The 24,702-nt window shown below is 35.8% G+C and overlaps 1 protein-coding gene across 3 annotated transcripts in view; it reads left to right on the top strand.

Moving 5' to 3' along the window:
- SLC35A3 (solute carrier family 35 member A3) overlaps positions 1-24,702 on the top strand; it is a 50,486-nt gene that overhangs the window by 12,043 nt on the left and 13,741 nt on the right. For all 3 annotated transcript variants that reach the window (XM_045547461.1, XM_045547460.1, XM_045547459.1), the window contains 3 exons: positions 9,561-9,765; positions 16,496-16,650; positions 22,088-22,210. In XM_045547461.1, the coding sequence (XP_045403417.1) occupies positions 9,579-9,765; positions 16,496-16,650; positions 22,088-22,210 (465 nt within the window). In that variant the 5' untranslated portion in view covers positions 9,561-9,578. The remainder of the gene's footprint in view (positions 1-9,560; positions 9,766-16,495; positions 16,651-22,087; positions 22,211-24,702) is intronic.

Raw genomic sequence — 24,702 nt, 5'->3', positions numbered from 1 at the left:
TTGTATGTTATATATTGCTAAATAGATATACTCAAAGTTTGCAATTTACAAATTTAGACATGACTTTTAGAAGAAAGGTGAAATTAAATTAATAGAATTATGTGTGTGTGTGTGTGTGTGTGTGTGTGTGTGTATGTATATGTGTATGTGTTTTATAACTGGCAGGGAGGGATGAAGAGACTTTGGTTAATGGGTACAAAAATACAGTTAGGTAAACTAAATAAGTTCCAGTGTTCAATAATATGGTAGAAAAATTATAGTTAACAGTAATTTATTGTATATTTCAAAATAGCTAGAAGAGAAGAATTTTCCCAACATAAAGAAGAGATAAATATTTGTGGTGATGGATATCCCGATTATCCTGATTTGATCATTACACGTTGTATACATGTACCCCCAAAATATATGCAACTATGAGATATCAGTAAAAAACACACAAACAATAAGAACTGGAAAAGAACTGAGAAGTTGTATAAAATATTAAATTTTAGAAAAATACTTCTTCCAGTTGTCATAGAAAAAAAGAAAAATAGCTTAAAAATACATGTGGTTTATATAATATTTAGAAGCTACTTGTTGAAAAATTTTAAGATATAAAAAGGAAAAGAAAAGGGCCCTAAATGTTCATCAGTAGGAGAAAGAGTAAATAAAAGGTCCATTCATTTGATGGAACATTATAGAGTTGTTAGTAGCAATGAACTAGGTCTATATATCAACACAGATGGTAAATGCCAAATAATGTATATAGTTTGATTCTATGTATGTATATTAAAATATTTAGGGCTTATATCTATATACATATATAAAAATTTAAAAAGTATATTGCAAATATATACTCCAAATTCATGATAATTGATTTCTCTGGGGGAAGAGGAAAGGAATAGGACTTGGAGTTGTGGATTAAAGAGGACTTTGACTTTAGTTGTAGTTTTATACTGTCAGCTTTAATGACAAAATTCAGGCGATATGATTAAGTATTGAATTTCTTTGAGCACAAGGTTTGAGAATAGCCACCTGGAGCACACAGACTCTAAAAAGATGGGATCAGTGTTCTGAAGTGTAGAGGTTTGAAGGTTGATAATATAGGCAGGGTCTGGGGAAAGTTAACAAGATTACATCATACATTCCATACATGGTTAGTATGTAGTTATAGCAATTTGATTGGTTATAGACAGTGTTTCTTTTTTGGGGAAAGGTATATTTAACATTCAACATTAAGGATGTTGAATAGTCAAGGGGTCTTTTATCTCACTAGGGGGCTTCTATCTCAGGGCTATCTGGTCTGAACTGGGAACCAAGGAAATAAGGAAGAAAGTTAATCTATAACAAGAGATCTGTAATTAGTAGGTTGGACTCCCTGACTTGGTCTCCAAAGTCAGTCTTCCTCAGGGGCTAATAACTTTTAGGAGCCCAAAATAGACTATCTTTTTTCTCTCACAATACATAGTAATATCATTTTAAATTTTCTACATTTTTCTCATTAAGAATATACTACTTTTTAAAGTAAATGAAGTATAAACGCTATTTTTAAAAAAACAGAACAAACAAAAACAAAGAAAAACCCTCAGAACAAAGTAGTGTCATTTACCTACTGATCAAAAAGAATGCATTTTTTCAGGTCTTAGCTGTTAAGGTGAAAGTGGGGATATCTAACTTCTGACCCTGTTATAAATCTGAGAGCCTCACTGAACCCTGAGTAGGGTCAGGGAGCTTAGTAACTAGGCTCCTTCAAGGAATGTGGGCAGTAATTTGTTGATTGGTTTTTGACAATAAATCATAAAAACATAAGGTTTTTGACAGTAAATTGAATGAGGCTACATATGTGAAAGAACCTAGCATAGCTTCTTCTTGATTATTCATATGTAAATTTCTTGTAGGAAATTTTTATGAAATAAAGAGTAATCTGGAACTGAGGATTGGAGACACCTGAAAGGATAAAAGGGAATTAGGTAGTAAGAGAAAAAAAAATGTAGAAAGGACTGAAATTAAATCTTAAACATGAAATTGTTCTATGTTTGTTTTCAGTTATAATGGGAACATATCATAGACTTTCAAATGAAGAAACAATGTTCTTATAAATTATAAAAGTGTAAGATAATCTTTGTTCTGGCTGACTTTGTATGTATGAATTTGCTGTGCATTTATGATGAGTGTTAAGTAACTAAACTTAAAACTTAGTTTTATGTATACTGTGTTCCAAAACCAAACTATGTATTTGTATAATCTTAGAAATACTAGCATCTTCATTATTTTCATTAAATTATAATTCTTTATAGGTAATCTGGTACAAATGATTGTTTTCATATATTCTACTTTTCAACTTTTTTAAAAAAATACATTATAATAGACTAAGAACATTAATCAGAACTGTATTATCATGGTGAATATTTATATTGATGCACATGTTTGGAAATGGAAAAGCAGAATTGTAAAAGTGTACCTTGGTTTAGAAACTGACCTTTACATTTTCATTTGAAAAGAAGTTAGAGCATTGCTATTACAATAGGTACATTATAGTATTGGTTGCTCAGAATAAACAAAAGACTTCCTTGAACAAATTTGAAATCATTGTTTGACATTTTCCAGGAGAATTAGATGCCTCTGCCAAATATAGGTTGCTGGCAACTTAGTCTGCTTCTATATAGAGAAAATTCCAGGATATCCTGGAATTTTACAGTAGCATATGGGGTGGGGGGCTAGGGAGCCTGATACTTGACTATGTAAACTGGTGTTTCCAGTTACTAGTCATGTGACTTTGAACAAGTCATCTAACTTCTTTATGCACTATTTTCTTCATTTTTAAAATGAAGAGATTGGATGATTTCTAAAGAATCTTCTACCTCTAAAATGCTGTAATTTTATTTCACATTAGGATTCTTTTGGTATTGCAGATTTACAAAAATGAGATAGATGATGGCTAAAAAAGTCTATGTATTCCTTTCTTTAAGCTTGATCCTATATATGTAACAAAGAGATGTATTATTCAATTTTTGTCTCTGAAATTCAAATGAAATGCTTATGATCATTTTCACCAATAATTATGTATGTGTGTATGTTTGTATATATATATGCACATACATGTTCAGTGGTAAATATATATATTTCACCATTAAAAATTTTCTTCTTATGTTCATGGTGCTGCATTATTTCTATTTAGGACATATTCATCTGAGGGTAGGAATTTCCAAATTTAGTAAGCTAGACTTTGTGCCTTCAAGAATAGGTCTCTCTGTAACCATGGTACTTAGCCTAGTGTAGGCACTAAATAATGATTTTTGAATCTGTTTGAGTATATTATAAGCTATTACAATAATTAGGAATTAAGAAAAAAAAGGATCATATATAGAACCATAAACTGTGGTAGCTTTGTAGCTTGATTGTGAGAGCTCTAAAGATATATACTGTAAAGGGGTTCATATTCAAAGAATTTGAGGTGGGAGATAGAATCATGGAAAGGATAGAGATGGAGTGAAGAACAGACTTAAAGAATGTCCTTGGCATTAATCCAAAGAAATCAGAGCCAGAATCAAAGCTCTGAGGAAGGCCTGCTGAGGAATGCTACTATTTGGTATGTCCTCAATTTTTAATTTTAAAAATCAATTTTATTGAGTTTTAATTTACATATAAAAATGTACTCATTTTAAATGTACAGTTCAGTATGTTCATATAATCATTTAACCACCACACAGAATATTTCTATCACCATCAAAAATCCTTTGCTGTCCCTTTGCAGTCAACCCTCAACCCCAGCCCTTGGCTGCAGGCAACTGTAAGTTTGCATCTGTCACTAGAGTTTAGTTTTGTCTTTTCTAGAATTTCATATAAATGGAATGATATAGTGTACAGTTTTGGGGACATTTTTTTGGCTTAGTATGTGTTTGGACGTTATTTGGAGTGTTTTAGTGTATATCAATGTTTTGTTCATTTTTATAGCTGAGTAGTATTCCATTGTATAGATATATCACAATATGTTCAGTAATTCACCTATTGTTGGGCATTTGGATTATTTCATTTCAGCCTATTACAAATAAAGCTCCTATGAGTATTCATACACAAAGTATTGTTGTGAACTTATTTTTTCAAATTTATTGGATGTGCCTAAGAGTGGAGTTGCTAGGCTATATGAAAAGATTATGCTGTTGTTGTTTTCTTTTAATAAGGAACTACCAAATTTGTTGTACCATTTTATCTTCCCACTAGCAATGTTGAGAAGTCTATTGATGTATAGTATTAATTTGTATTTCTCTAATGACTATGATGTTGAGTGCCTTTTCATATGCCTATTAACTATTTATCTTTTTTTTAGTATTGAAAAAAGTTTTATTTAAATGATTTTTATAATTACAAATAGTAATTTTAAAATTCTCAAAGTGCTTTTTTTCATTTCAAAATATCATAGGGGTACAAATCTTTTCCACTATATGTATCAATTTTGTTGTGCCTGAGTCAGGGTTATAAGTGTGCCCATCACCCAGAGACTGTTCCTTGTACCTATTAGGTAGGTTTTTGCCCATCTCCTCCTCCCCCCTCCCCCCTGCTTGATTTCCACTGAGTTTTACTTGCCTCTTATACATGTGTGCTCATAGGTTGGCAAGTATATGTGGTGTTTGTTTTTCCATTCTTGCAATATTTCACTTAGGGTTATGGTCTCTAGTTCCATCCAAATTGTTGCAAAGGGCCTTAATTCATCCTTTTTCATGGCTGAGCAGTATTCCATAATATACATATACCAAATTTTGCTAATCCACTCATGAATTGATGGGCACTTGCGTTGATTCCATATCTTTGCAATTGTGAATTGTACTACAATAAACATTTGAGTGCAGGTGTCTTTTCGATAAAATGACTTCTTTTCCTTTGGGTAAATCCCTAGTAGTGGGATTGCTGGATCAAATGGTAGTTCTACTTTTAGTTCTTTGAGGAATCTCCATACTGTTTTCCATAGAAGTTGTACTAATTTGCAGTCCCATTAACAGTGTATAACCATTCCTTTCTCTCTACATTCATGCCAGCACCTATTGTTGATAGACTTTTTAATAAAAGCCATTCTAACTGGGGTAAGGTGATTATCTCATTGTGGTTTCAGTTTGCATTTCCCTGATAATTAGTGACATTGAGCATTTTTTCATATGTTTGTTGGCCATTTGTCTATCTTCTTTTAAAAAGCTTCTGTTCATGTCTTTTGCCCACTTTTTAATGGGGTTGTCTGTTTTTTCCTTGCTGATTTGCTTGAGTTCTTTGTAGATTCTGGTTATTAGCTCTTTATAGGATATATAGCTTGCAGATATTTTCTCTCATTCTGTAGGTTATCTATTTGCTCTGCTGTGTATTTCCTTAGCTGTGCAGAAGCTTTTTAATTTAATCAAGTCCCATTTATTTATTTTTGTTGTTGCTGTAATTGCCTTTGAGGTCTTAGTCATAAATTCTTTGCCTAGACTGATATCTAAAAGAATTTTCCAACATTTTCTTCTAGAATTCTTATGGTTTCATGCTTTACATTTAACTCTTTTATCCATCTTGAATTAATTTTTGTGAGTGGTGAGAGATATGGATCCTTTTTCATTCTTCTGCATGTGGCTATCCAATTTTCCCAGCACCATTTATTGAATAGAGTATCTTTTCTACTGTGTATATTGTTGTCTGCTTTGTCAGAGATCAGTTGGCTGAATATGGATGGTTTTATATGTGGGTTCTCTGATCTGATCCATTGGTTTATGTCTCAATTTTTGTGCCAATATCATGCTGTTTTGGTCACTATAGCCTTGTAGTATAGTTTGAAGTCTGGCAATGCCTCCAGACTTGTTCCTTTTGCCTAAGATTGCTTTGGCTATTTGGACTCTTTTCTGGTTCCAAACTAAGCATAGCATTATTTTTTCTAGCTCTGTGAAATATGACGCTGGTATTTTGATGGAGATTGCATTGAATCTGTAAATCACTTTGGGTAGTATGGACGTTTTAACAATGTTGATTCTACTGATCTATGATTGTGGTATGTTTTTTCATTTGTTTGTGTGTCTGCAATTTCTTTCCTTAGTGTTTCGTAGTTCTCTTTGTAAAGATCTTTTACCTCCTAGGTTAAGTATATTCCTAGGTATTTTATTTTCTTTGTAGCTATTGTGAATGGTATGGAGTCTTTGATTTGACTCTCAGCTTGACTGTTATTGGTGTATAGGAATGCTACTGATTTGTGTACATTGATTTTGTAACCCGAGACTTTGCTGACTTTATTTATCAATTCCAGGAGTCTCCTGGTAGAGTGTTTGGGGTTTTCTAGATATAAGATCACATAGTCAGCAAAAAGCAATAGTTTGACCTCCTCTTTACTGATTTGGATACCCTTTATTTCTTTCTTTTGCCTGACTGCTCTGGCTAGGACTTCCAGCACTATGTTGACTAGAAGTGGTGACAGTGGGCACCCTTGTCTTGTTCCAATTCTTAGTGCGAATGCTTTCAACTTTTTCCCATTTGGTATGATGTTGGTTGTGGGTTTGTCATATATGGCTTTTATAATCTTGAGATATATTCTGTCTATGCCTAGTTTGTTGAGGGTTTTTATCATGAAAGAGTGCTGATTTTTAGCCCTGATTTATCTTTATTAATGAAATATCTTTTGCCTATTTTTAACTTGGGTTGTTTTTCTTTTACTTACTATATTATTAGAGTTCTGTATATATTATGGATATAAGGCTATTGTCAGATATATGTATTGATAATATTTTCCTCTGTAATGTGGTTTGCCTTTGCATATTATTTTTGCAGTCTTTGGAATAGCAGTTTTTAATTTTAATATGTCCAGTTTATTCATTTTTTTCATCTATGGTTAGTGCTTTTTGTATCCTACCTAAGAAATCTTTGCCTATCTTTACAAGGCTACAATATTCTCCTATACCTTCTTATTGAATATTTGTAGTTTTAGCTTTTGTGATAGGTCTGTGATATATTTCTAGTTAATGTTTGAGGCAGTTAAGGGTAAAGGTTCATTTTTTTAAAAAAATGCAGACATCTCATTGTTCCACAACTATACGCCTAAAAGGCTGTCCTTTCTCTTTGGAGCTTTTGTTAAAAATCATTTGATCAAATATGTATGATGCAATGAACCAAATATTTGTATCCTGCCATTTTCCTCATTCATATGTTGAAATCCTAAATCCCAATGTGATGGTATTAGGAAGAGGGGTCTTTGAGAGGTAATTAGGTCATGAGAATGGAACGTTCACCCTCGTGAATGAGAGTGGAGCCCTCATAAATGAGATTAGTGCCTTTATATAAAGGAACCCCAGAGAACTCTCTTTTTACATGAGGATACAATGAGAAGACAGACATCTGCAAACCCAGAAGAAGGGCTTCACCAGAACCCTACTATGCTAGCACCCTGGTCTTAGACTTCTAGTATCTAGAACCGTAAGAAATAAATTTCTGTTGGTTATAAGCCACCCATCTGTGATACTTAGTTATAGCAACCTGAACTAAGATATGTGGATCTGATTCTGAACTGTATTGTGTTGCATAGATCTATACTTCTGTCCTTATGTCAATATCAGTTTTGATTACTATAACTTTCTAGTAAGTATGGAAGTTCAGTAGTTTAACTCTTTGAACTTTGTTTTTCTTTTCCAAAATGGTTTTGGTTGTCTAGGTCCTTTGTATTTCCATATGGATTTTAAAATCAACTTGCCAGTTTCTATTAATACCAAAAAAGCCAGCAGGGATTTTGTTTGGGTTTGAATTGTGTCTTTAGATAAATCTGAGGCAGGGGATGTAATCTTGACTGGGAAAGAAGCCAGCTGACCACATACTCTGCATTAAGTTCTTCCTTGAAGGTTAGAGCATTTCTATGTGTACGTCAATTATGTTAGTTGATAGTGTTCAGATTTTCTATATCTTTACTGAGTTTTTTTGTCTATTCTACTTATTACTGAGAAAGATAGGTTAAAAATATATAATTATGACTAGATTTATCTGTTTTTCTCTTTAGATATGTTAGCTTTTGCTTTATGTATTTTAAAGCTATGTTATTAGGCACATATATATTTATAATGTTTATATTTTCCTGATGTATATTGATATTGACTCTTTTATCATTATGAAATGTCCTTCTTTGATGCTAGAAATAATTCTTATATAGTCCATTTTGCCTGATATTAATATGGCCCCCTCCAATTTTCTTATAGTTATTTTTTCACTATATATCTTTTCCTATCCTTTTATTTTTTAACCTATTTGTGTCTTCATATTTCAGGTGTCAAGTGTGTCTGTTGGAGTAATACTGAATTATTTGAGGGAAAATATAGGGACTTTGTGACTATTATCATTGGAGGAAGCTGGGTAAAGGGTACATGAGAACTTCTGTAGTATTTTTCAACTTCTATGTGAGTCTAAAATTATTTTGTGTGTTTATAATGTTGTTGTTAGGTTTTTTTGGTTTTTTTGGGGGGGAGGGGGGAGTCAGGGTCTTGCTTTGTTGCCTGGGATAAAGTGATAGAGTGTGGTGTTGTGATCATAGCTCACTGCAACCACATGTTCCTGGGCTCAAGTGATCCTTCTGCCTCAGCCTTCCAAGTAGCTGGGACTATAGGCACAAGCCACCGTGCCCAGCTGAATTTTTCTGTTTGTTGTAGAGACAGGGTCTTACCCTTGTTCAGGCTGGTCTCGATCTCCTGACCTCAAGTGATCCTCCTGCCTTGGCCTTCCAGAGTGCTAGGATTACAGGCGCAAGCCACTGCACCCAACCTGTTGCTGCATTTTTAAGATAGGTTCTTTGAAATTCTTCTCTTATAATTCCAACATCTGTGTCATTTCTGCATTGTTGTCTATTGCTTGTCTTTACTCATCCAAGCTGAGATTTTTTCTGGTTTTGGGGTATGATGAGTATACTCATTTTGGATTGTATCCTGGACATTTTGAGTATTCTATCATGAGACTCTAGTTCCTTCTTAAATCATCTATGTTAATAGTCACTGGGGAGGGAGGAAAGGTAATGCCTCTTTGCTGACATTCACCTTGTATAGCACAGGAATGGTCAACAGGTTTCACCCCATAGTTCTTGTGGCTGCAACCCCTAGTGGGGGGAGGGAGGACCATCTTCTGCACTCTCATTTTGGTGCAAGGATGGTCACCAGGGCTTCATCCTACAGCTTACATAGTATCCAATTGAAAGGATTTCATCCTGCAGGACTGTTATCTTCCCAGCCGTTTGGTTAGAGAGAGTAGGTTTTTCTTGGGGATTTTTTGTTGCTGTTGTTGTTCTATGCCTCTTGACAGTTCCAGGTTGTGAGTTGTTGTAGCACCCATGGTGGCAAAAAGTCTTGAGCAAATTCATTACCTGGTCATTGCTCAAGACCTGAGGTATCAGCAAGTTTGCCTTATTTTCTTTACATTTCAGAGTGTTCTGGTAGTTGCTTTTTGGCTTTGGTACAAGGTTTTTGGTTGTAATTAGCACGAAAAATTGGGTGAAATGTGCTCACCCCATCTTGTCTGGAAGTTGGTAGTTTTTAATATACTATTAATAATTTCTTTGTGTTGTAATTTTATTTACTTGCCCTGTTTATTTTGTTTTTCAGGCAAATGAAGATAAAACAATGTCTGCCAACCTAAAATACCTTTCCTTGGGAATTTTAGTCTTTCAGACCACCAGTTTGGTTCTAACGATGCGTTATTCTAGGACTTTAAAAGAGGAGGGACCTCGTTATCTATCTTCTACAGCAGTGGTTGTTGCTGAACTTTTGAAGATCATGGCCTGTATTTTGTTAGTCTACAAAGACAGCAGTAGGTATCTAGGTTTTTTGTTTTTAACCAATGCAATTTATTTAGTTTACATAGATATGTAAATGTATATTGGTAACTACACATTTGAACTCTTGCATTATCTAATGCTCTAGTATTAGGGACATTTTGATATTATAAAAAATGTATTAAGGCAGTTTAAGTCTAGTAATAAAGGCATTTTATCTTAATCTGTATCATGATTCATGTCTTTTGGTTAATGCTATAAATATGAAACATAGTTTCTTGCATTTATAATAATTTGAGAATAAATTTTATAATTATGTGACTGTTAGAACTTTAGAGGGAAACAATAATTCTTTGCTAAAGACTTTTTATTTTATTTGCTTCATTGATTAGTCCAGTAGTAACTACTTTTATATAGTTTTTTAAAATAGTTTCATTGAGATATAATTCGCAAACCATACAATTCACACATTTAAAGTGTACAATTTATTGATGTTTTGGTGTATTACATTTTTAAACTTTTTAAGTTGTGGCAAAATGTATATATATATAACATAAAATTTTCCATTTTCACCATTATTAGTGTAAAATTCATTGACATTAATTACATTCACAATGTTGCACAACCGTCACCACTATTTCCAAAACATTTTCATCACCATAAACAAAAACTCTGTAACTATTAAGTAATAACTCTTCATCCTCCCTTACCCTCACCTCCCAGTAACCTGTAATTTACTTTCTGTCTCTATAAATTTGCCTATTCTAAATATTTTGTATAGGTAGAATCGTATGTTTGTCCTTTTAGGTCTGGCTTATTTCATTTAGCATGATATTTTCAACCCATGTTGTAACATGTATCAGAACTTTATTCCTTTTTATGGCTGAGTAGTATTCCTGTGTATGGATATACCACATTTTGTTTATCCACTCATATGTAGTTAGACACTTGGGTTGTTTCCACCTTTTGGCTATTGTGAATAATGCTGGCATGAACAATGAGTAATGCTGCAATAGATGTATCAGTATCTGTTGAGTCCCTACTTTCATTTCTTTTGGGTATATATAGGTGTGGAATTGCTGGGTCACATGGTAATTCTATGTTTAACTTTCTTTTTTTTTTTTTTTGAGACAGAGTCTCGCTCTGTTGCCCGGCTAGAGTGCTGTGGCATCAGCCTAGCTCACAGCAACCTCAAACTCCTGGGCTGAAGCAATCCTACTGCCTCAGCCTCCCGAGTAGCTGGGACTACAGGCATGTGCCCCCATGCCCGGCTAATTTTTTCTATATATATTTTTAGTTGTCCAGATAATTATTTCAATTTTTAGTAGAGACGGGGTCTCGCTCAGGCTGGTCTCGAACTCCTGACCTCGAGCGATCCACCTGCCTCGGCCTCCCAGAGGGCTAGGATTACAGGCGTGAGCCACCACGCCCGGCCTATGTTTAACTTTCTATGGAACCATCAAACTATTTTCCACAGCAACTGGACCATTTTACATTTCTGCCAACAACGTACAAATGTTATAATTTCTCATTCCTCACCAATGCTTATTTTCTATTTTTTAAAAAAATTATAGCCATTCTAGCAGATGTAAAGTAGTGTCTCATTATGGTTTTCACTTGTGTTTCTCTATGACTAATAATAATAACTTTTCATGTGCTTACTGGCTATTTGTATGTTTTCTTTTGAACTACATCTGACATTACTTGCTAATAGATTAGGTAAGTGAAGGTCAGGAAAAAGGAGGAATCCAGTTTGAGGAATAACTTCTGGATTTTCAGATTAAATTACTGGGTGAATGGGTACTGCAATGAATGATATAAGAAAGACAGATTCAGGGGAAAATTAAGGCTTCTCTTTGGACCTTATTAAATTTGAGACACCTATAAAACATCCCAATTGAGATGTCAAATAGTAGAGTCTATGAATATGGAACTCAAAGATTTGTCATTTTGAAGTTAATCATTGGATGAGATAACCTAGTATATATTAGAAAAGAAGGTCAGACTGAGCTCTGTCACATTCCCAATATTTAGAGGTCAGATTCAGAAGGAGGAATCAGCAAAAGAAGACTAGGAAGGAGTCACCAGCCAGATAGAAAGAAAACCATGAAAATATAATAGGAAAACTGAGAAAGTAGTGTGTTTGATTTAAGGTGTAGACAAGAGAAGTATCCACTGCATTTAACATTGTGGAGCTAAAGATATCTTTGACACAAATAGTTGCATTGTAGAGAGATGCAGCAAAACCAACGTTCAGTGCATCAAAGCACAAATAGATATACCATACACAAAAATAAATTCCAGGCGGATTAAAAATTGACATTTAAAAAGTAAAACTTTATGACCCTGGTACTATGAATGATTTCAAATAAGATATGAAAGGCACAAATAAGACTTCCGGCAATAGGCAGCAGAGCCATGGCTGCCCTCCTCTGAGCTGTGCTGAGGTTGTAGGGGCCAGCTGCATGGGGGAAGGCCTCTCCATGGGCTGTGGTGCTGCAGTGGGCAGGAGAGTCCTATGAGGTGGGTGGGGAGCATGTCACCCACCTCAAAGAAGAAATCACCAGGCACAGAGATTGAAAAATTCCAGACAGTCCACAGTTTTGATGCCATCAGAGTCTTTGGGTACATCTTTTAGCTGAAGGTGGCACAGACTGCCCTGACAGTGGTGGCCTTGCCACCAGGTTTCTGTTGGTGCTCCCAGGGCCTCATGACTCTCAGCTCCCCTGTGCCTCCTGAACAGGATAGCTGGCTTCACCCCGGCTATGCTCAGCTGGATGAGCTATTTCTTCCGGAGACTGGTGGGAATCCTGTATGTGAGCGAGGCTGGCACCGTGCTGCAGGTGGCTCAACTAACCTTCTGGGGCTGGCGGTAGGACACATACTGTCCTGTGGCAGATGGGATGCCCCTGACAGAACCGAGGAACAGCCTCAGGAGCTGTTCATGCATATCTAGCAGTACAGTGGAAGGCAGACCTTCTACCTCATTCTGCACTATGGGACACATCCTGAACAGAGAATGATTCTCACAGGTGTTTGGGATGCTGGACACTCTCAAGTTAACAACTGGGAGCCAGGCCTCTGGGTGGCCCTGAGCTGCTTGGATCTCTGACAGGAAGACTGTGGGTGTGGGTAAGGTTGAAGAAGGGGATCAGGCACCTGGAGAGTTTGCTTTTAGGGATCTTGTCTTTAGGGATAAAGAAATCCATGAGGCAGAAGCTGGTAACCAGGTTTAGGAAAAAGGCTTTTAGTGCAAGTTCTTACTGGACTTGTGTATGACATTCAGTCAGATAATGGCCAGAAGTTTCTGTTAAGAGCCAGTTCTTAGAGGAAGCTGTGCCAAGTCACCCAGACAGTCCGCTGCTGTGAAATTGGAAGACAGAGGTGTGGTAGGGAGAGTATAGGATTTGGAGTCAGAAGTCTTGGGTTCTGTCAGTTATCAACTCCCTGTCCTTGGGCAAGTTATAGAGTCTCACTGGTTTTCACATCTGTAAAATGGAAGGTCCTACCTGTCTCATGGGATGGGTGTGAGAACAAACAATAAATGTCAAGTGTGTTGCAAACTCAGTAGCCCAGAACAAATATTAAGTGTTTGGTCAGAGGTTAGGGCTTAGTGAAAGGCTTCCAGGCAGTAGTGATTTCCAGAGCCCTGTGCTGTGCCCCTTCACGTACCCAGGAGGAGAAGGGATTGGGGTGAAGTCTGGATCCTACCAGAATAGTAACTGCACATTGACTCAGGCAGGATGTCATCCAAGTGAGCACAACACCCCAGCTAAGATTTTGTTTACCACCCTAGGGGGCTATTACATTGGAAGGCTTTACATTCTAATAAAGCCAGATCATGAGGCTGAGGTGGGAGGATCACTTGAGCCCAGGAGTTCCAGCCTGGGTGACAGAAAAACCCTGTCTCCTAAAATAAATAAAGGAAGGAAGGAGGGAAGGCAGGCAGGCAGGCAGGCAGATGGACTATAACAACAACAAAAGAGGCACAAATAAGGCCATAAAGGAAAAAATAGATAATTTGGGGTACATTAAAATGAGAAACATCAATAAATCAAACCAAGTGAGAAGACAAGCCACAGATTGAGAAAAGATTTATATCACATGGAATCACCAACATTTAATAACCAGAATTACCAAGAATTTCTAAAACTTAATAAGAAAAAGACAACAACTCAGTAGAAAAGGAGACAAAGGATATAAATAGGCAATTCTTAGAAGAGGAAACCTGAATGGCCAATAAATATATAAGATGCTCAATCTCACTGGCAATCAGGGAAATCCATTAAAACCAAGAGACACAAATTACCCTCAGATTGGCAAAAATAAAAAGTCTTAACAATACCAGGAATTGGCAGGAAGGTGAAACAGACCTTCCCTAAAGTGCAAGTGAGAAAAATATGTGATAGCATTCATTATTGTTATTATTATTTTTTTTTTTTTGAGACAGAGTCTCACTCTGTTGCCTGGGCTAGAGTGAGTGCCGTGGCATCAGCCTAGCTCACAGCAACCTCAAACTCCTGGGCTTAAGCGATTCTACTGCCTCAGCCTCCCGAGTAGCTGGGACTACAGGCATGTGCCACCATGCCTGGCTAATTTTTTCTATATATATATATTTTAGTTGGCCAGATAATTTCTTTCTATTTTTAGTAGAGACGGGGTCTCGCTCTTGCTCAGGCTGGTCTTGAACTCCTGACCTTGAGCGATCCACCCGCCTCGGCCTAGGATTACAGGCGTGAGCCACTGCGCCCGGCCAGCATTCATTATTTAAAATTTTAATTTAAAAATTTAAAAATGTGTCAATATTTGAGATTTTTTTTCCTAGTAAAATTAGGAAAAAGTCTTTGGTAACTTTTAGTTAACAATTTTTTGACTATTATTTTGGAATGGGGAGATGGTGAGTATCAGGTAGCAATCTTTAAAGTTTTTTTCATTTCAGAAGACTTTTCATAATCAAACTTTTCCCATTTTATTTTGGGAGAGAAAATCATCAACAAAGTGTCATTGTTGGTAAAGTGGTAGGGTTCCTTGGAATTTCTTTCTTAAAGGGTTTGTATGTCTCTTAAAATTCTTTGGACATTTTTTGTGACTGATACTATAGGTTGGCTAGTTCAAAATCCATTTCTAATCCCTTTCTCCCTTTCCTGTCTCTAATATGGAGGAAATACAGGAAAAGACCCATCTTCCTTGCAGCTAGGGATAGCTATGCAACACAGTCTTGTTCAATAAGAACAAAGATGACTGCCAGTTTCCTCTTTTTCCTTCTTGCTGCCTGAAACAGGAACCAGAGGTGCAGCAGTCATTTGGTGACCTTGTTAGGATAATCATATAGACAATAAATAAAAAGTATGAAGGTAAAAAGCCAATATATATACAGTATATGAAAGGATCTTAGAATAGTGCCTGTTATTATCAGGAATATATCAGGTACATTTTGGTTTCAAAAAAATTGGACATTATTATCTAATATATATTTTACAATCCAAAAATTTTCTCAAGATCACATTGCAGAAAATTTTAAAGTCAGTTATTCTACTCTAACACAGTTATTTAGTTTTATTTTTCTGCTCTCTTTTTTCTAAATATGTTTCTCTTGGACATAGTTTTAATCACTGCAATATAGAAACAAGCTTAATTTATAGCAGCATTGTATTAATAGGAAAGAGATAAATTCTGCTCTAGTATTTGATGACCCAACTGAACCTAGAATATTAGTTTCAGCCTTTCCATCACCAGAGTGGACTGCAGTGGTTGGAAGGTTTCCAACAAAGATATTGGAAGGCCTTTAAAAGGTAGTGTTAGGGATCCATGCAACCAGGAAGGGGAGGGCACCGCTTTGGGTTCCTCTTACCCTTGAAGTCTCAGGGTGGGAGAAGTGGAAGAAGAACAAGCCTTCTTGCAGACTACTGGTTGGCAGCCTGTGCCAGAGCTAATCTGTTTTGTTTTCGAGTCAGTGACAGTCATTTTTAAGAGTCGGTTTATTTGCTTCCAGGATCCACCTCCCTACTCCTCTCAGAATCCTTTGCCCCAAAGGACTTTGTCCTTCTTTTCGCAGCTGGACACTGTGGGTACCTTCTGTAACTTGCTCAATGCAGGGTTGCCACGAACTTCCAATTTTTAAAAAACACAATATCTGCAAAGCACAAGAAAGTAAAGCATGATTAAACGAAATATGCCTATAGACAGAAAACCTGGATCCCAGAGCTGTTGTAGAAATTTTAGATCTGGACTCATGATATGTGAGACAAGTCCCTGTGGGGCTGAGTTAGTGTTAGTTGGAATTAACTAACCAACCAAACCCACTCCCTAATTGGTTTACCTACTACTTTTATGATTAAAATCTCACAATTATTAAGTGGTATGAATGGATGATGATATATGGAATACACAAAATACAAGTTTTTATAATGTTACAGTAAAGTAACAATATCTGGTTGATAAATTAATACTGTGAGCTTTTGGTTATCATAAATATATATACATGTGAGTGTGTATATATGTAGATACATGCATATAATCAATTTGATTATATATCAGAATGAAAGAATATGGGGATAATGCTCTTCTTAATATGCTATCTTACAATATTTAACATTAGAAAAATTAGCATCATAAAGGTATATTTTAGACCTAAACATATCTTACCATGTAGCTCCATTTCCTTTTTACACAGGTGAGAAAACTGAATCCTTGAGAGAGAGAGGATATGCAACTCATTCAGAGTTACTTAATTACTAATTTTTCCCATTTATTGTTTTTTCCTAGAATGTAGTCTGAGAGCACTGAATCGGGTACTACACGATGAAATTGTTAATAAACCTATGGAAACACTTAAACTTGCTATTCCATCAGGGATATATACTCTTCAGAACAATTTACTCTATGTGGCACTGTCAAATCTAGATGCAGCTACTTATCAGGTACTTAAAATATATATCTTTCTTTCTTTAAAAAAATTTTATTGATACATAATATGTGTACATATTTATGGGATACATGTGATATTTTGATACATGCATACAATGTGTAATGATCAAATCAGGGTACTGAGGATGTCCATTACCTCAAACATTTATCATTTCTTTATATTGGGAACATTTCATATCTTCTTTTTTAGCTATTTTAGAATTTATAATGAATTATTATTAACTATAGTCCCCCTACTGTGCTGTTAAACACTAGAACTTATTCTTTCTTTCTTCTTTTTTTTTTTTTTTTGAGGGAGTGGTGAGGCCTGCCTCCAGTACAGGCTGGTCCCATCCCCCTAGAACTAATTCTTTGTATCTAACTGTATGTTTGTATTCATTAACCAAGCTCTCTTCATCCTTCCTTCCTGCTTTCTTCCCAGCCTCTCGTAACCATCATTCAATTCTTTACCTCCATGAGATCAACTTTTTTAGCTTCAACATATGCATGAAAACATGTCTTTTTGTGCCTGGCTTATTTCACTTAACATAATGACCTTCAGTTCCATCCACGTTGTTGCAAATAACAGGATTTCATTGTTTCTTTTGGCTGAATAGTATTCCTTTGTGTATATATACCACATTTCTTTATCCATTCATTCATTGGTAAGATACTTAGGTTGATTGCCTACCTTGGTTATTGTGAATAGTGCTACAATAAACGTGAGGGTACAGGTATCCCATTGATATACTGATTTCCTTTCCTTTGGATAAATACCCAGTTGTGGGATTGCTGAGTCATATGTTAGTTCTATTTTTAGTTTTTTGAGAAACCTTCATATTGATTTTCATAGTAGCTATACTAATTTACATTCCTGCCAACAGTGTATATGTTCCCTTTTCTCTGCATCCTTGGCAGCATGTTATTTTTTGTCTTCTTGATAATAGCTATCCTAATGAGGTGATTATCTTATTGTGGTTTTGATTTGCATTTCCCTGATAATTAGTGATGTTGAGCATTTTTTCAAATACCTCTTGGCCATTTGTATGTCTTCTTTTTATAAATGTCTATTCAGGTCCTTTGCTTGCTTTTTAATGGGATTATTTGTTTTTATGCTGTTGAATTGTTTGCATTCCTTGTATATTCTGGATATTGGTCCCATGTTGGATGAATAGTTGCAAATATGTTCTCCTGTTCTACAGGTTGTCTCTTCACATTGTGGATTGTCTCCTTTGTGGATTGTCTCCTTCTGCAGAAGCTTTTTAGTTGAATATAATCCCATTTGTATATTTTTTTTTCCTGTGCTTTTGAAGTTGTAGCCATAAAATCTTAGTCTAGATCAATGTTCTAAAACATTCCCCCCTCTATTTTCTTCTATTAGCTTTATAGTTTTGAGTCTTAAGTCTTTAATCCATTTTGAGTTGATATTTGAGTATGGTAAGAGAAAGGGGTCTAGTTTCATTCTTTTGCATATTGATATGCAATTTCCCAGCATCATTTATTGAAGAGGGTGTCCTTTCCCCAGTGTGTGTTTGTGGTGCCTTTGTCAAAAATCAGCTGGCTGTAAATACATGGATTTATTTTGGGGTTCTCTAATTGTGTTCCACTGGTCTTTGTGTGTATTATTATACCAATACCATGTGGGTTTGGCTACCATAGCTTAGTAGTATATTTTGAAGTCAAGTAGTACAATGCCTTAAGCTTTGTTCTTTTTGCTCAGGATTGCTTTGGCTATTCAGGATATTTTGTGGTTCCATATGGATTTTAGGAGCATTTTTTTCTATTTCTGTGAAGAATATCATTGGTATTTTGATGGAGATTGCATTGAATCTGTAGATTGCCTTGGGTAGTATGGTCATTTTAACAATATCTATTCTTCTGTCTCTGAACATGGGATGTGTTTCCATTTGTTTGTGTCCTCTTCAATTTCCTTCATCAGTGTTTCATAGTTTTCCTTATAGAGATCTTTACCTCCTTGGTTAAATTTATTCCTAGGTTTTTTTTCTTTTGTAGCCATTATAAATAGCATTACTTTCTTGATTTCCTTTTCAGCTAGTTTGTTATTGGTTTATAGAAATACTACTGATTTTTATGTGTGGCAACTTAACTGAATTCATTTATCAGTTCTAAGAGTTTTTAGGTGGAATCTTTAGTTTTTTCTATATATAAAATTATGTTGTCTGAAAAGAGGGACAGTTCGACTCCATCTTTTCCAGTTTGAATGCTTTTATTTCTTTCTCTTGCCTGATTGCTCTGGCTAGGATTTGCAGTACTATATTTAATAAGAGTGGTGAGAGTGAGCATCTTTGTCCTGTTACAGTTCTTAGAAGCTTTCAGCTTCATTATGAGGTAAGCTGTAGGTTTGTTTATATGGCCTTTGTTATGTTGAGATATGCTCCTTCTATGCCTAATTTGTTGACAGTTTTTATCATGAAGGATGTTTTAAATTTTATCAAATGCTTTTTGCATCTGTTGAGATGATCGTATGATTTTTGTCCTTCATTCTGTTGATGTGATGTATCACATCTATAGATTTGCATATGTTGACCCATCCTTGCATCTATGGGATAAATCCCACTTAATTACAGTGAATAATCTTTTTGATGCTCTATTGGATTCCACCGGCTACTATTTTGTTGAAGATTTTTGCGTCTATGCTCATTAGGGATATTGGACTGTAATTTTCTTTTTTTGTTATGTCCTTGTCTGGTTTTGGTATCAGGGTTATGCTGGCCTTGTAAAATGAATTAGGAAGAATTCCCTCCTTTTCAGTATTTTGGAATAGTTTCAGAGGAATTGATTTTAGTTCTTCTTCATAGGCTTGGTAGAATTCAACAGTAAAGTCATCTAGTCCTGAACTTTTCTTTTTTGGGAGACTTTTTATTAATGATTCAATCTCATTACTCATTATTGGTCTATTCAGGTTTTCTATTTCTTGTGGCTCAATCTTGGTAGATTGTGTCCAAGAATTTATCCATTTCTTCGAGGTTTTCTAGTTTATTAGTGTAGTGGCTCCTAACAGTCTCTAATGGTCCTTTGTATTTCTGTGGTTTCAGTTGTTTTGCCTCCTTTTTCATTTCTGATTTTATTTATTTGGGTCTTCTCTCTTTTTTTCTTGGTTAGTTTAGCTAATGGTTTGTTGATTTGGTTTATCTTTTCAAAAAACCAACTTTTTATTTCATTGATCCTTTCTATAGTTTTTTTTTTTTTTTCCTTTTTTTTGAGACAAAGTCTCACTGTATTGCCCAGGCTGAAGTGCTGTGGTGCTAATGTAGCTCACTACAACCTTGACCTCCCAGGCTCAAGGATCCTCCCACCTCAGCCCCCTGAGTAGATGGGACTATAGGCATTCATCACCATGCCCCTAATTTTTAAATTATTTTTTGTAGAGACAAGGTCTCACTATATTGCCCAGCCTGGTCTTGAACTCCTGATCTCCAGCGGTGCTCCCACCCTTCCCTCCCAAAGTGCTGGAATTACAGGCATGAATCACTGCACTTGGCTCTTTGTATTGTTTTTTTAGTCACCATTTTATTTAGTTCTGCTCTGATCTTTATTATTTTGTTCCTTCTATTAATTTTGGGTTGAGTTTGTAATTGCTTTTCTAGTTACTTAAGGTACATCATTAGATTATTTATTTGAAATCTTTCTACTTTTTTGATATAGGCATTAAATTTTCCTCTTAGCACTATTTTTTCTGTATCCCATAGGTTTTGGCATTTTGTGTTTCCATTTTCATTTGGTTTTTTTTTTTTTTTTTGGAGACAGAGTCTCTCTCATGCCCGGGCTAGAGTGCCGTGGCATCAAGCTCACAGCAACCTCAAACTCCTGGGCTTAAGCAATCCTTCTGCCTCAGCCTCCCGAGTAGCTGAGACTACAGGCATGTGCCACCATGCCCAGCTAATTTTTTTCTATGTATATTTTTAGCTGTCCAGATCATTTCTTTCTATTTTTAGTAGGGACAGGGTCTCGCTCTTGCTCAGGCTGGTCCTGAACTCCTGACCTCAAGTGATCCTCCTGCCTCAGCCTCCCAGAGTGCTAGGATTACAGGTGTGAGCCACCTCGCCCGGCCTCCAGTTTCATTTGTTTCAAGAAATTTTTTGTCTTCCTTCTTAATTTCTTCATTGACTCAATGGTTGTTCAGGAGCATGTTTTTTTTATTTCCTTGTATTGAGAGAGTTTCCAAAGTTCTTTGTTATTGATTTCTAGTTTTATTTCCTTGTGGTCTGAGAAGATACTTGATATGATTTCAATTTTTAAAAATTTGGTAAGAATTGTTTTGTATCCTAACATATGTAAATGGTCTATTCTGGAGAACGTTCTACTTGCTAATGAGGATGTGTACTCAGCAATTGTTGGATGAAATATTCTGTAAATGTCTGATAGGTCCATTTGGTCTAATGTGCAGTTTAAATCCAGTGTTTCTTTGTTGATTTTCTGTCTAGATGATCTTTTTAATGCTGAGAGTGTGGTGTTGAAGTCTCCAACTGTTACTGTATTGGAATCTATCTCTTCCTTTATTTGACTTCTTTTTGCCAAGTTCACTGCATAATGTTCTGTGAGCAGTTTTTCTCAATTGTGGCACTACTGACTTTTTTTTTCAGGATTTTGCTATGTTACCCAGCCTGCACTCAACCTCCTGGGCTCAAGTGTCCAAAGATCCCTGATACCTAGTAGGGATTCCCAAGACTAGCATTGACTGGAGCTTTAGATCCCAGTTCCTGGCCAGGTACAACCCACTAAACATGCCCCTGGGGTCTTTAAAATACATTTCTAATAGTCCTTTTAAGAAACATGCAAACATATTGCAGCACAATTCACAACAGCCAAGATATGGAATCAACCTAAGTGTCCATCAGTGGATGAATGGATAAGGAAATTGTGGTACATATACATAATGGAATATTATATAGCCACAAAAAGAATGAAATCCTGCCATTTGAAACAACATGGATGAAACTGGAGAACATCATATTAAATGAAATAAGCCAAGTACAGAAAGACAGATCTTGCATGTTCTCACTCATGTGGGAGCTAAATATTAAAAACAATTGATCTCATGGAGATAGAGAGTAGAGTGATGATTACCAGAGGCCGGGAAAGGTAGCAGGGAGTGGGGGATAAAGTGCGGATGGCTAATGGGTGCAAAAATACAGTTAGGTAAAATGAACAATATTTGATAGCACAACAAAGTGGTTATAATCAACAATAAGTTAGGGTATACTTTAAAATAAGCAAAAGAGTGGAATTAGAATGTTCCTAACTCAAAGAAATGTTAAATGCATGAGGTGATGGATATTCTAATTACCTTGATATGATTAATTCACGTTGTATGCCTATATCAAAACATCTCATGTACCCTATAAAGATATATACCTAATATGTACCCATAATAACTAAAAATTAAAAAACATAAACAAACATTAATAATATTGCTGTTTTCTTTTTCAGGTCACGTATCAGCTGAAAATTCTTACAACAGCATTATTTTCTGTGTCTATGCTTGGTAAAAAATTAGGTGTGTACCAGTGGCTCTCCCTAGTAATTTTGATGACTGGAGTTGCTTTTGTACAGGTAACTATTCAAGATGAGTATATCTTTCGTTTTTTATCACGGTTTCAAAACCTTATTTATTTTGCATGGAGAACCTATTATTTGTTGAAGCAAATAAATGCTTTTTTCCTCGAAACTGACAGATATATTTTACGGGTTTCCTTTGTGTGAGATACTACATTGGAACTGTAAGTGTCACAAAGAAATTAATAAAAATAAAATGATATTACCTAAAGAAATGAACCATCTAGTTAGGGGAATAAGACACTGCATTCTAAATAAAGCTGATTTTATCGGATATTTGTAGCAATTGAAATTATTAGTCTTTTATTATCTGTCAGCTACCCTGATACCATTCTTTTCTGGTCTTATATCTTTCTAGTGATTCCTTATTGCTTTCCTTCTTGGGCTCATTTTCCTTGATACTCCCTTAGATATTATGGTTGCTTATAGACCTGTTATTTTTTTTCTAATTTGTGTCCTTATTTTTGGAGACTTCATACATTCTGGAGGTTTTTATTAACACATATGCTGACAATTCCTCAGTTTGTGTCACCAGCTCTGGTTATCACTTGTACTTTCAGATTTGTGTATCTAAAAGTCTCTTGGATATCTTCACTTCGTTGTTTAGTAGGCCTTATAAACTCAGCATATCTAAAATTAAACTTTGTCTCTTCCCTATAAAACCTATTCTTGTTTCTATTTTTCCAATCATTATTTACTCAACCTGGGAGCTGTCCTAGATTCTTTCTTCTACCTGTATATCCATTCAATAAGTAAGTCCCCTTACTGATCCTGCCTTCTAAAACTCCCTGATTTGGTCCTTGTCTGTCTCTCTACTATCACTTCCCCAGTTCATCCTTCCTTGTTTGTCATGTTATCTTTTCCTCCTAACATTATTTCTACTCCAGTTTTACCATCCCTCCAAGTCCAGCCTCCACTTAGTTACCACTGTGGTCTGTCTAAAAACAAATCCATTCATATCACATTCCTGCCATTCAGAAGGTCCCCATCACTTGCCCCAGAGTGTGGTATGTATATCTTGAATAAATATTTTTAATATTTATTTATTTTAAATGGGTATTATAATAGTATAAATGGCATATCAAACTCATTTTTATAAATATTGCTTAGGATAAGCTAAAGTAGGTATTATTTCAAAAAGCAAGGTATCTTAAATTAAAATATCAAGTAATTAATAGTTAAGGTGGAACACAGGTTTGACAAAACCATGAAAATCATAGGCAAATAACTGAAGCTTTAGGAATAATGGTTCAGGTGTGGTGGCTCATGCCTGTAATCCTAGCACTCTGAGAGGCTGAGGCGGGTGGATTGCTTGAGCTCAGGAGTTTGAGACTAGCCTGAGCAAGAGCAAGACCCCATCTCTAGTAAAAACAGAAAAAAATTAGCTGGGCAACTAATAAAGAAACAAAAAATTAGCTGGGCATGGCGGCTCGTCCCTGTAATCATACCTACTCGGGAGGCTGAGGCAAGAGGATTGCTTGAGCCCAGGAATTTGAGGTTGCTGTGAGTTAGGCTGACGCCACAGCATTGTAACCTGGGCAACAGAGTGAGGCTCTGTCTCAAAAAAAAAAAAAAGGAACAGTAACCTACAGGATAAAGCCCAGAATGGTTACCATAACACACTGACCCTTCCATAATGCACCTACAGCTCCAGGCTCATTTCTGCTGCTCCACACTTCACAATCTGAATTTCTAAAACTGAACTGCTTGTAGAGGTTATTTTACCCATCTGTGTATTTATGCATCCTCTTGTGCCTACAATGACTTCTCCTTGGCTAACTCCTACTCATTTTTTAAGACTCAACTGAGGTGTTACCTCTACCAGAATACCTTCCTAACATTGCAGGCTTAGTATTATCCCTTCTTCTCCGCTACCATAGTACCTGTACACATCTTTTTTGGGTTACCATATATATATATATATATATATAATTTGCAGGGGGGTGGTGTTTTCCTGAGACAGAGTCTTGCCCTGTTGCCCTGGGTAGAATACAATGGCATCATCATAGCTAACTGCAACCCCAAACTCCTGGGCTCAAGCAGTCCTTCCTTCCTGGGCCCCCAGAGCGCTAAGGATTACAGGCGTGAGCCACTGCACCTGGCCCCAGGTTACTTATGCTTAAATGTTTGTTTATATGTCTGCTTTATCCCTACAACTTGAGTTCGTAGGAGGCAGCAGCTGTATTTTACTGCTCCTTCCATTTCTAGTGCCTAATCAGCAAAATTTAAACATAATTTAAGATCAGGAAAAACAAATAACATTTGTTTTTACATGATTAGTTGTCAACTGATTTTATACACTGTAAGTACAGATCACTTTTGGGAAACCTTCAGGAAGGAGGTTGGATTTAAATTAGGTTTTGAAAGATAATAGTTATCATGAAATCTGCATGTTGAATACTTATTAAATACTTATATGCCAGGCACACCACTAGGTGCTTATCCTGTATTATCTCAGGTAATATCTGTTTAAGGTAGATATTATTCTT

Source organism: Lemur catta, chromosome 3 (assembly GCF_020740605.2).
Source record: "Lemur catta isolate mLemCat1 chromosome 3, mLemCat1.pri, whole genome shotgun sequence".
NCBI classification, from domain to species: domain Eukaryota; kingdom Metazoa; phylum Chordata; class Mammalia; order Primates; family Lemuridae; genus Lemur; species Lemur catta.
Note: the sequence above shows the minus strand (reverse complement) of the source record. Positions and strands in the feature narration are given on the sequence as shown.